Below are 12,786 nucleotides of genomic sequence, written 5' to 3'. Positions count from 1 at the left end.
TATCTTTTTGTTCATTTAACATTACAGTGGGACCAGACTAGGATTACCACCAAGGTTATGATCGACACAGGATCTTGTGGAAACTATATCGATACACGTTTTGTTACCTTAAATAAAATACCTATTATTTCAAAACCTAAACCTGTTTCTGTTAGTTTTATTAACGGTACTCCGCTACCTTCTGGTCCAATCACCAATCAGACACAAGCACTCCTTGTCACTGCTAACGAGTCTCATATGGAGACCACCTCTTTTGATATACTATCTTCACCCCATTTTTCCATTATTTTGGGACTTCCCTGGTTACACACACATCAACCAATCATAGATTGGACAAAACGGTCTTTAATTTTCTCTTCTCACTATTGTGAGATTACGTGTAACCTCCCATCCTATGGAAAGATCCTGTCTGTGGTGTCAGATGAAATTGCACCACTATGCTATCAGGATCTGTCCGAAGTATTCCTTGAGAAAAATGCTCAAGTGTTGCCTCCCCATAGGGATTATGATTGCACTATCGATCTACTCCCTAACAGCAAATTGCCTTTCGGTCATGTTTATCCTCTTTCACAGGATGAACTTTCTCATCTCAAGGAATACTTGGATGAGAATTTGACAAAATGGTTCATCAGACCTTCTACTTCTTCCACAGCTGCAGGACTTTTCTTTGTCCGCAATAAGGATTTAAGTCTTAGGCCTATTATAGATTATAGGCAATTAAATACCATTACAATAAAGGATCGCTATCCTTTACCGCTTATCCCTGAACTCATTGAACAAGTACGTGGGGCTACTTATTTCACTAAATTGGACCTAAAAGGGGCATACAACTTTATCCGAATCCGTGACGGAGATGAGTGGAAAACAGCATTCAGAACCAGATACGGATTATTCGAATATCTTGTGATGCCATTCGGGTTGTGTAATGCTCCCGCAGCTTTTCAAAGGTTCATAAACGACATCTTTAGAGACTTACTTGATGTCTGTGTTGTAGTATATCTGGACAATATACTTATCTATTCTCGATCTCTGTCTGAACATATAAAACATGTAAGACTTGTGTTATCCAGATTACTCGCACACAGTCTATACGTGAAATTAAAAAAATGCCTATTTCATAAAGACAAAATGTTATTCCTAGGATACATCATATCCAAAACCGGAATCAAGATGGATATGAGCAAGATATCCTGTATTCTTGATTGGCCCATTCCAACAACTCGTAAGGCATTACAGCGATTCCTTGGATTTTCAAACTTCTATAGGAAGTTCATCAAGAACTTCTCTGCTATTGTGAGACCTCTCACACAACTTACAAGTATAAAGAAACCATTCAAATGGTCAGAAGAAGCAAATGGAGCTTTCCGCTTGTTAAAGTCAAGCTTTACTTCTGCTCCCATACTACGCCATCCAGACCCATCCCTCCAATATATTCTGGAGGTAGATGCGTCAAATATGGCAGTAGGAGCAGTTCTCTCTCAACGACCAACAAATACTTCACCATTTCACCCAGTTGCTTTCTTCTCAAAATCACTAAGCAGCCCAGAGGTGAATTACCCAGTTGGTGAAAAGGAGTTGCTTGCCATAAAATTGGCACTGGAGAATTGGCGACATCTACTTGAAGGTACCCAATTACCAATACTCATATATACAGATCATAAAAACCTTCAATACCTCCAGACTAACAAGACTCTTTCCCACCGGCAGGTATGATGGTCATTATTCTTCCTAAGATTCAACTTTTTAGTGACCTACACGCCTGCAGACAAAAATAAAAAAGCGGATGCGCTATCACGATTAACCGAAGATAACTGCGCCGAAATCCCTTCTATTCCTATAATACCCTATGAACCTATTATTGGTGTTGTTCGTTCCTTGAAGGAAGAGATTTTGCACAGTATAGGATTGGATTCACCTCCACCACAACTAAGTACTGATGCAGAAGGCTTCCTCTATTACCACGACAAACTCTATATACCCCCTACTATGCGCACCAAGATCTTGGAATTATCACATGATGTGCCCATGGCAGGACATATGGGTATGACGAAAACCCTTAATTTGCTTACCAGGCAGTTTTGGTGGCCTGATATGAAGACGTCTGTACAAAAATTTGTTTCCTCATGTGACATCTGTGCAAGGTCCAAAATAGACACTACAAAACCATCTGGTCTACTCTGCAGTCTACCAATACCCCATGTCCCATGGGAAGTTGTATCCTTAGACTTTATAGTAGAACTACCACCTTCTAAAGGATTTAATACCATTCTAGTGTCAGTGGACCATCTGCCAAAGATGGCACATTTCATTGCTATTCGCAGACTACCTTCATCTAAACAAACAGCGGAACTACTAATGAAACATGTGTTTAAATTACATGGATTACCAAAGACTCTTTTATCCGACCGTGGTTCACAGTTTATCTCTAAATTTTGGCAAGCTCTATGTCAAACACTGCGGATTGAGCGAAAGCTCACTTCTCCCTACCACCCTCAGAACAACGGACAGACTGAAAGAGTCAACCAGTGTATAGAACAATATCTGCGTTGTTACACATCATACCTACAGGATGATTGGGTGGACCTCCTCCCTCTGGCAGAATTTGCTTATAACAACGCAACCCACAGCACTACCAAGCAAAGTCCGTTCTACTTAAACTATGGGTTTCATCCCAGATTTCTTCCACCACGCATCCTACCATCAAGTAACCCAGTAGCCTCAGATTATCTTACCCAAATAAAAGACTCTCTGGGTTTACTTAATACCACTATCTCACACGCTCATAGTCAACAAAAAAGGTACTATGACCTTCGTAGAAGACCTTCTCCGAAATATGCTATTGGGGACCTCGTTTGGCTATCGACAAAAAATTTAAGATTAAAGATCCCTAGCAAAAAGCTTGGACCTTTATTTCTGGGACCTTTCCCAATTTAGAAACTCATTGGAAAAGCTGCAGTACAACTCATATTACCGGCAGATCTCAAAATACATCCTATCTTCCATGTGTCGCTACTGAAGCCACATGTTCCTAACCAAGGAATAAGGCCTACCATCTTGCCTCCACCTCCAGTACAAGTTGAAGGCGGAGAAGAATATGAGATTAAGGAGATTTTGGATTCTCGTATCCACAGAGGAAGACTCCAATATCTCATAAGATGGAAGAACTATGGACCCCAAGACGACACCTGGTTGGATACCACTGATGTTCACGCACCTAGGCTTATACGAAGGTTTCACTCGAAATACCCGGAGAAACCAGTGATATAGGCCTTCCGGAGCCGGCCTTAAGGGGGGGGGGGGTACTGTAAAATTCTGGTACCTCTGGTACCCTTATTTTCCAATTTCTTTATAAATATTGTGTCCCACCTTTTTAGTTAGGTGGAACGCATATACCTTTAAGACGGATGACGTCATCACTGAGCGCCGCCGAGCGGCTATTTCAATCGCCAGCATTCTCTCTCACATTGTTCATTCAATGTGATTGTGTGTCCACATGCTTACCAGCTTTTCTCACTATCGGAACCTCCAGCTAACTGCATTTACCTGGATCAGACCGGAATCTCGCTACCGGATCACTCCCTCATTACTGGACCCCTCTACTTACTAATCCTTACCTAGTGATAAGTACCCCACAGGGGAATCCTCCATAACTAAACTTACACTATCATCTACTGCACATTCAGGACTGTTACTCTCTATGCATACTAATTCTACCATCTGCACTGTTACATAGATTGCTAGCTCTTGAGTCTACTACCATCTATCCTTGCACTGGGTTAGTCTATCCTGTATGTCATCTGCTGTCCTTACCACCTATCTGCATTCTACCTATTACCATCTACTACTCTCCTGAACATTACTATCAAGTGCTTACCATTACTGTCACTGCTCACACCTGTCCCTTCAGCACATCACCTCCATACTACCATATACATCCTATCACTCCAGGAACATCTTATTTAGTGTATGTATATTTGTATGCTGAAGCAGGCAGGCCCACAGTGATGAGTCTGGAGAGTTGGATCTGGTATTCCAACACATCTCTACATGACTGCTGAGTGGAGATTCTGCAGCTGCAAATCCAGCTTACTATAAAAACGCAGGAGCGTTACACAGCTCTACTATGAGTCCATTTAAGGTTCTTATATTAACTGAAGCTCCGATGAAGGGGGAGTTTTATCTGAACCCCAAAACACGTTTTTTTTAGTACAAACTAATAAATGAATTTAGACTTTTTTATTTTTTAGTCTGGCTAACCTTCCATTTGTGCATGAGGTACAGAGAGAACCAGATTCAGGTCCCATGGAGTAACAGACAGGGGAGCTACATGGGAGACCCCCTGTACAAAGGTCTTATTAAAAAAACTTTAAACTATTGCAGATTGCCAGTACTTAGATGTAGTGGCTGCAGTAGCTTTTTTTTTTTGCAGGCTAAGTACATTTTTTGCAAGTATACAAAAATACCTGTTGATCCTGCTGGAAATCTTGTGTCCTACCAGTATCCGCTTTCCAAACTATGTTCTGTGACTTACAAAACAGAAAACACTACCTCTCTATATAATGGAGATAAGGGGGGGGGGGGGGTTGTTTATTGTCCGAATCAAGAGAGCAGCCTAGGGTGACAACGCTGCTTCTTCAAAGATAGAGTACAGGGAGTAAACGTTGTCATCCTGGGACAGAAAATGTGTTACTGGTAGGATCAGTAGGTGAAAATAAAGGGGATAATAAGCCTAATGCAGCCACCACATTTAAGTATGGATAAACTACAATATTTGACATTTTTTGGGTTGGTTTGATCATTTAAAAGTGAAATTAAATTCCCTAATCCCGATTCTAACACTAACCTAAATACGCCCCTAAATTACACTAAACTGACCCCAAACCAGTCCCAGTAGCTGTGCCCAATCCTCATGGATTTTCTGCTGCTGATCCCTGTGATACGCTCTCTCTATGGCATTGACGACACTCTGGGACATCTGCCTATACTTTATATTAAAAACTCCGTATACAACCTTCTGCCTTTTATGTAATAACTGCATATATTATACAGTATATATGTGTAATATAATATATGTTTCTCCTGCAGGAGAAAGAGGTGTCTGAAGAGAAAGGTGTAAAATGAGAGGTGAGTTTTGTATATAAAGATCTGTAGATCTGATGCATCTCCGAAGAGCTTTCTCAGGAAAAAATTGGAGACTTTAAATACCAAACCCAACAAAGGTTCATTATACAAAAAGATGTGTTTGTATAAAAAGATCATATTTTATTATTACAATAACACAATGTTACAATTTAAAGTAATATTAAAGTCTCTTTTTGAAAAAATAAAAAACATAAAATAACAAACATGTTATACTTACCTGCTCTATGTAGTGGTTTTGCACAGAGAGACCCAAAACCTCCTCTTCTCGGATCCCAGTATATTTTTTTTAAGCAGATGCCCTAAAGAATAAAATGGTGGGTGTTGCAAATTTTTATGTCACGCAGTATTTAGGCAGCGATTACACTTTAATGAATTTTAGTGCAAAAAAAAAAGAAAACATAATATATGACCCAATTTTTTGGTAGAATATAAAAGATGATACACCGAGTACATAGATACCTAACATGTCACACTTTAAAATTTTGCATGGCGCCAAACTCAAGTACTCAAAAATCTCCATAGGCTTCGAAGCTTTAAAAATGTTTACAGGTTACATGTTTAGAGTTACAGAGGAGGTCTAGTGCTAGAATTATTTCTCTCGCTATAATGGTCGAGGCGATACCTCACATGTGTGGTGTGAACACCGTTTACATATGCGGGCGCGACCTACATATGCGTTTGCTACTGTGAGCAAGCACCCCCCCCCCCGATGGGGGCGCTTTAAATTTTAAATTATTTCAATAATTTTTTCCTTACTGCAACTGCAACCAGTAAAAGTCAAGTTTTTTTCATTAAGGTTCAAATAATTCAAAAAAGAATCCAGACTGCCCATTTTGCTGTCGCAAATAAACAACAAATCGTCTATATAGCGGAAAAATAAATGTATGTATTGCCTAAATGGATTTCTATCTCCAAAGATGTGGGACCACTCCCACCAACCCATGAAGAGGTTGGCGAGTGAGGGGGAAAACTTCGCCCCCATCGCAGCCCCACACCTCTGGAGATAGAAAAAGCCATCAAACGAAAAGTAGTTATGCGACAACAAAAACTCCAGGACCTTCAAAATATAGGCACTGTGGGTAGGAGGCAAAGCTGAAAAATGCTCTAAATAAAAGGACACCGCAGATATGGCCATTTTTATGTGAGGAAGAGTTCTTTTTCCATAATGTGCATTATCTGTATTTATTCCTCCCCTTCCTTTTGTATCTATATACATGTATCCATTTATTTGGTTATAGATAGTTTTTTGTATTTTTCTGCTAAAGATTTTATATTGAATGTTTGATGCTATGTTTGTTTGTTTATATATGGAATATTGTGGGTCTTTGCATACACATTCAATCTATATGTTGTTCATGGATTTATTGTTTTTCTGGAGTAAAAAAGTTTTTTTCTGCACATATTTGAACAATCGGATTAAATGTGTATGTCCTCTTTCATGCAGCCAGACTAATCGGTCTTCATCTATTTGAGCCAGGTGTCTATGTTCTGGAAACCACTTGTTTGATTGGACAAGGTAATGCTGCCTGGCTCATAAATGAGGACACATGTCTGCTTGCACTCAGCAATGGATAAGCACATGGTGTGAAACGCGTTTGCTGCTATCCTGTTTGTCTTGCTACATGTCGATGTTGGACTTTTTGATTTGAAGAAATAAAACTCAAGTTTCTACTTTCCTGAGACTGGAAGTGCCGCTTTCTTTCTACATGCATATGGACTTCTTAGGTTGCGGACCTTGGTGAGCACCCAGTCTTGCAGGACTACTACAGTTTACTTGGGAATCCTACTGGCCCAGCTGTCAGCACTTTGAGCTGTGATTTGTTTCTTTGCTTCTTTGGTCAGAGACATTCACACCAGTGGCCTGCTGGAGGTCATTTTGTAGGGCTCTGGCAGTGCTCATCCTGGTCCTCCTTGCACAAAGGAGAAGATACCGGTCCTGCTGATGGGTTAAGGACCTTGTACGGTCCTGTCCAGCTCTCCTAGAGTAACTGCCTGTCTCCTGGAATCTCCTCCATGCTCCTGAGACTGTGCTGGGAGACACAACAAACCTTCTGCAAATGACACATATTGATGTGCCATCCTGGAAGAGTTGGACTGCCTGTGCAACCTCTATAGGGTCCAGGTATGGCCTCATGCTACCAGTAGTGACACTGACCCCAGCCACATGCAAAACTTGTGAAAAACAGTCAGAAAAGATGAGTAGGGAACAAAAATGTCATTGGCCTCAACCTGTAAAACCATTCCTGTTTTGGAGGCAGTCTCATTGTTGCCCATCTAGTGCACCTGTTTTTAATTTCATTAACACCAAAGAAACTGAAACTGATTAACAACCCCCTCTGCTACCTAACTGACCAAATCAATATCCCAGGAGTTTAAATGACTTGATGCTATACTCTGATTAATAAGTGTTCTTTTAATTTTTTTGAGCAGTATACATTTATTATGCATTTATTTCATTCATTATTTATTTAATGTGTTTTTTTTATTATTATTTTCTGTATTTATTATTTTTTGTATACAGCAGGTTGAAAGTCTGTCCTCTTGGTGATACAAGATACGGTGAAAAGAGCAACTTTCCATAAACTGTTATCATGTGACCGAGGTGTCTCTCTTCTTCCAGGTCTCGTCACCCTACCACAGATGTCACTACACAGAGAAGAAGGCCGCACAACTAAATAATTTATTTTTCACTTGATTGTCCTTACTGTTTCCCATATTTTTTTTTTTTATGTAAAAGAAAGAGAATAAATATTTTACTGCATCATAGTAGTTGTGGTATCTTAGAAGGAATCCAATCTAGGAGCTGTCAATACAATTGTGCAGCCATGCTAAAGTTGTAAATGGTCTGGATGTTACAAACAAATCCACAGCTAAAGTTACAAACAAATCCACAAAGTTTCCTTACGACTGAGCTAGGTCTGGTATCACGGGACTGTGTACACCAGCGGGGCGTACTTTACGGCATTGTGCACTCACAGGTGTGAACAGTCCTCTTCTCTTTCTCCAGGCAGGGTCATCCTCGAAGAGACACAGGATCAGCCACCCACAGGTGTTTCCAACCTTATGTGGTTAAAATCATGGGAGACACATCCATAGAAATATCATTGTGCAAACACCTATATTAAAAGCTGCCCAATATATACACTATATTACCAAAAGTATCCCTATACATGCACATGAACTTTAATGGCATCCCAGTCTTCGTCCGTAGGGTTCAATATTGAGTTGGCCCACCCTTTGCAGCTAAAACAACTTCAACTCTTCTGGGAAGGCTGTCCACAAGGTTTAGGAGTGTGTCTATGGGAATGTTTGACCATTCTTCCAGAAGCGTGTTTGTGAGGTGAGGCATTTATGTTGGACTAGAAGGCCTGCTCACAGTCTCCACCCTAATTTATCCCAAAGGTGTTCTATCGGGTTGAGGTCAGGACCTGTGTAGGTCAGTCAAGTTCCTCCACCCCAAACTCACTCATCCAGACCATTTACAGACCTTGCTTTGTGCACTGGTCCAAATTATTTGATGGAGGGGGGATTATGGTGTGGGGTTGCTTTTCAGAGGTTGGGCTTGGCCCCTTAGTTCCAGTGAAGGGAACTCTTAAGGTGTCAGCATATCAAGACAGTTTGGACAATTTGGACAAAAACCTGACATGTTTGGTATCTTTTTACTTGGCGTAACATCATCTTTTATATTTTTGGGTTATATACAGTCAGGTCCATAAATATTGGGACATCGGCACAACTCTAATCTTTTTGGCTCTATACACCACCACAATGGATTTAAAATGAAACAAACAAGATGTGCTATAACTGCAGACTTTCAGCTTTAATTTGAGGGTATTTACATCCAAATCAGGTGAACGGTGTAGGAATTACAACAGTTTGTATATGTCCCTCCCACTTTTTAAGGGACCAAAAGTAACGGGACAGATTAACAATCAGAAATCAAACTTTCACTTTTTAATACTTGGTTGCAAATCCTTTGCAGTCAATTACAGCCTGAAGTCTGGAACGCATAGACATCACCAGACGCTGGGTTTCATCCCTGGTGATGCTCTGCCAGGCCTCTACTGCAACTGTCTTCAGTTCCTGCGTGTTCTTGGGGCATTTTCCCTTCAGTTTTGTCTTCAGCAAGTGAAATGAATGCTCAATCGGATTCAGGTCAGGTGATTGACTTGGCCATTGCATAACATTCCACTTCTTTCCCTTAAAAAACTCTTTGGTTGCTTTTGCAGTATGCTTCGGGTCATTGTCCATCTTCACTGTGAAGCGCCGTCCAATGAGTTCTGAAGCATTTGGCTGAATATGAGCAGATAATATTGCCCGAAACACTTCAGAATTCATCCTGCTGCTTTTGTCAGCAGCCACATCATCAATAAATATAAGAGAACCAGTTCCATTGGTAGCCATACATGCCCACGTCATGACACTACCACCACCATGCTTCACTGATGAGGTGGTATGCTTTGGATCATGAGCAGTTCCTTTCCTTCTCCATACTCTTCTCTTCCCATCACTCTGGTACAAGTTGGTCTTGGTCTCATCTGTCCATAGGATGTTGTTCCAGAACTGTGAAGGCTTTTTAAGATGTTGTTTAGCAAACTCTAATCTGGCCTTCCTGTTTTTGAGGCTCCCCAATGGTTTACATCTTGTGGTGAACCCTCTGTATTCACGCTGGTGAAGTCTTCTCTGGATTGTTGACTTTGACACACATATACCTACCTCCTGGAGAGTGTTCTTAATCTGGCCAACTGTTGTGAAGAGTGTTTTCTTCACCAGGGAAAGAATTCGGTCATCCACCACAGTTGTTTTCCATGGTCTTCCGGGTCTTTTGGTGTTGCTGAGCTCACCGGTGCGTTCTTTCTTTTTAAGGATGTTCCAAACAGTTGATTTGGCCACACCTAATGTTTTTACTATCTCTCTGATGGAATTGTTTTGTTTTTTCAGCCTAATGATGGCTTGCTTCACTGATAGTGACAGCTCTTTGGATCTCATATTAAGAGTTGACAGCAACAGATTCCAAATGCAAATAGCACACTTGAAATGAACTCTGGACCTTTTATCTGCTCCTTGTAAATGGGATAATGAGGGAATAACACACACCTGGCCATGGAACAACTGAGCAGCCAATTGTCCCATTACTTTTGGTCCCTTAAAAAGTGGGAGGGACATATACAAACTGTTGTAATTCCTACACCTTTCTCCTGATTTGGATGTAAATAACCTCAAATTAAAGCTGAAAGTCTGCAGTTAAAGCACATCTTGTTTGTTTCATTTCAAATCCATTGTGGTGGAATATAGAGCCAAAAAGATAAGAATTGTGTCGATGTCCCAATATTTATGGACCTGACTGTATTGTGTTTTTTTGCATTAAAATTAATTTAAAGTGTATTTTTTTCCAAAAGAATAGCAATTTTATTCTCTAGGGCAGGGGTGTCCAGCTCAATTTCACAAAGGGCCGCATAAGCAGTATGATTGCCCTCAAAGGGCCAGTTGTATCTAGGGTGCACTACATGCAGAGTTCAGGAGTGCATTAGGTACAGAGTGTAGGGTTTAGGGGTGCACTATGCACAGTGTACCACCCAAAGCTTTCTTGCATCTCTCTCTCCTACCTGGCCCAGCTCTAGTACCTACCTGTGTAGGCGGCTCTGCCTCGCCTTTCAAAGAGGTCGTTCTCTCTCTCAGATTCTGGAGATCTGTCCCTGCCATTAGTGTGTGCAGGGATCTGTTACTTCCGGGAGCTGCTGTTTGCAATTGACAGCGGGGAGCGGATGGCCAGAGATGGAGGTGGTAGAATGGAGTTGCACCATGTTGCAGCTGCAGAACTGAGTGCGAAGGCCCCTTGATAAGGCCTGGAGGGCCAGATTCGGCCCGCGGGCCTTGTGTTTGACATGTGTGCTCTAGGGTCTTGGCTAAAAAAAATATATAATGTTTGGGGGTACAAAAAAAGTAATTTTCTAGCCAAAAATACAATTTTGTACAAAAAGAGCCAGAAAAGGTCTTAAAGTGGTTAGTAGTATCTATGTACAGAGGTAGATGGGGTGGGATGCAGCTTGATATATTTACATTTTATTCACTAATGTTATTGACGCGGTTTTGTTTATAATGTTGAGTGAGGTTCAGGAGCACGGTTGTCTCTTATATTTTATTTTGCCTTTAAGTGAGAATGTGTCCCTGCATTGTGCAATCCCTTCTGTCGTACCGGGAGCCCACGTCTCATGACATCAATGTCCCATCTGCCTCACCACTCAATCAGTCCTATTGCTATTACATGGACAGATTTGTCAGCCTGGTAATCTGTGGCTCTTCCTCATACATCCCGTGCAAAGGAAATGAGTATTATAGAAGTTCTCACAGCGCTTCTTATTTTTCAGCAGTGCCAGGTTTCAGTGCCAGGTTTTAGTGCCCCTACAACAGCAGACACGTGTCACCAAACCATAGACCCCGTGGGATGGAAATTAAAATACATTGTAGTATTAAATGGTCTTTTTTTTAATTAATATGTTTAAAGCAGTCAATGAAGTGTTGCTGTGTACATGATTAGCACTGTATGTGCGTACATTTACTTGCCACACTCTCTGAACACCGCTGTGGGCACCGCTTTCTTGAAGTTTCTGGAAGGGGAGCGCGCACCCAGGTAACTCCAATGCACTGTTCAGAAGGGACAGCACATGCCCAGGGAAGAGAGAGAGGAGGCCAGAGAAGGGCTATCTTTTTCTGTGGACACTCCCAGTATCTTTAGGTGTCAGTCTGAAGCTCACATACATGGTGACTTCATAGAACCCTATAGGGCAGGGGTGTCAAATTCAATTTCATGGCAGTATGATTGACCTCAAAGGGTTGGTTGTAACTAGGGTGCACTAGATACAGAGTGTAGGGTTCAGGAGTGCATTACGTAGAGAGTGCAGGGTTCAAGATTATGCTATGTACAGAGTGCAGAGTTCAGGAGTGCGCTACATGCAGAGTTAAAGGGTGTGCTAAGTACAGAGTGCAGAGTCCAGGAGTGCACTACGTACAGAGTGCAGAGCTCAGGAGTGTGCTACATGCAGAGTTCAGGGGTGTGCTAAGTACAGAGTGCAGAGTCCAGGAGTGCACTACGTACAGAGTGCAGAGTTCAAGGGTGCGCTAAGTACAGAGCGCAGAGTTCAGAGGTGTGTTATGTACAGCTTTCAGAGTTCAGGAGTGTGCAACATACAGAAAGCAGAGTTCAGGGGTGTGCTAAATGCAGAGTGCAGAGTTTAGGGGTACACTACGTACAGAGTGCAGAGTTCAAAAGTGTGCTACGTACAGAGTGCAGAGTTTGGAAGTGTGCTACCTGCAGAGTGCAGAGTTTAGAAGTGTGCTACGTACAGAGTGCAGAGTTTAGAAGTGTGCTACGTACAGAGTGCAGAGTTTAGAAGTGTGCTTCGTACAGAGTGCAGAGTTTAGAAGTGTGCTACGTACAGATTGAAGAGTTTAGAAGTGTGCTATATACAGAGTGCAGAGTTTAGAAGTGTGCTACGTACAGAGTGCAGAGTTTAGAAGTGTGCTTCGTACAGAGTGCAGAGTTTAGAAGTGTGCTACGTACAGAGTGCTGAGTTAAGGAGTGCGCTACGTTCAGAGTGCAGAGTTCAGGAATGCGCTACGTACAGACTGCAGAGTTTGGGGGTG

General features: G+C 41.6%; 1 protein-coding gene across 1 annotated transcript in view; it reads left to right on the top strand.

Annotated features, from left to right (window-relative positions):
* The window catches only part of DNAI2 (dynein axonemal intermediate chain 2), a 51,161-nt gene extending 43,278 nt beyond the window's left edge, over window positions 1-7,883 (top strand). The window contains exons 13-14 of the mRNA XM_082272524.1: window positions 5,086-5,124; window positions 7,763-7,883. Coding sequence (XP_082128650.1) covers window positions 5,086-5,121 — 36 coding nt within the window. The 3' untranslated portion in view covers window positions 5,122-5,124; window positions 7,763-7,883. The remainder of the gene's footprint in view (window positions 1-5,085; window positions 5,125-7,762) is intronic.
* Window positions 7,884-12,786: the final 4,903 nt, after the last annotated feature.

Source organism: Pelophylax lessonae (assembly GCF_965119305.1).
Source record: "Pelophylax lessonae genome assembly, chromosome: 11".
NCBI classification, from domain to species: Eukaryota; Metazoa; Chordata; class Amphibia; order Anura; family Ranidae; genus Pelophylax; species Pelophylax lessonae.
Note: the sequence above shows the minus strand (reverse complement) of the source record. Positions and strands in the feature narration are given on the sequence as shown.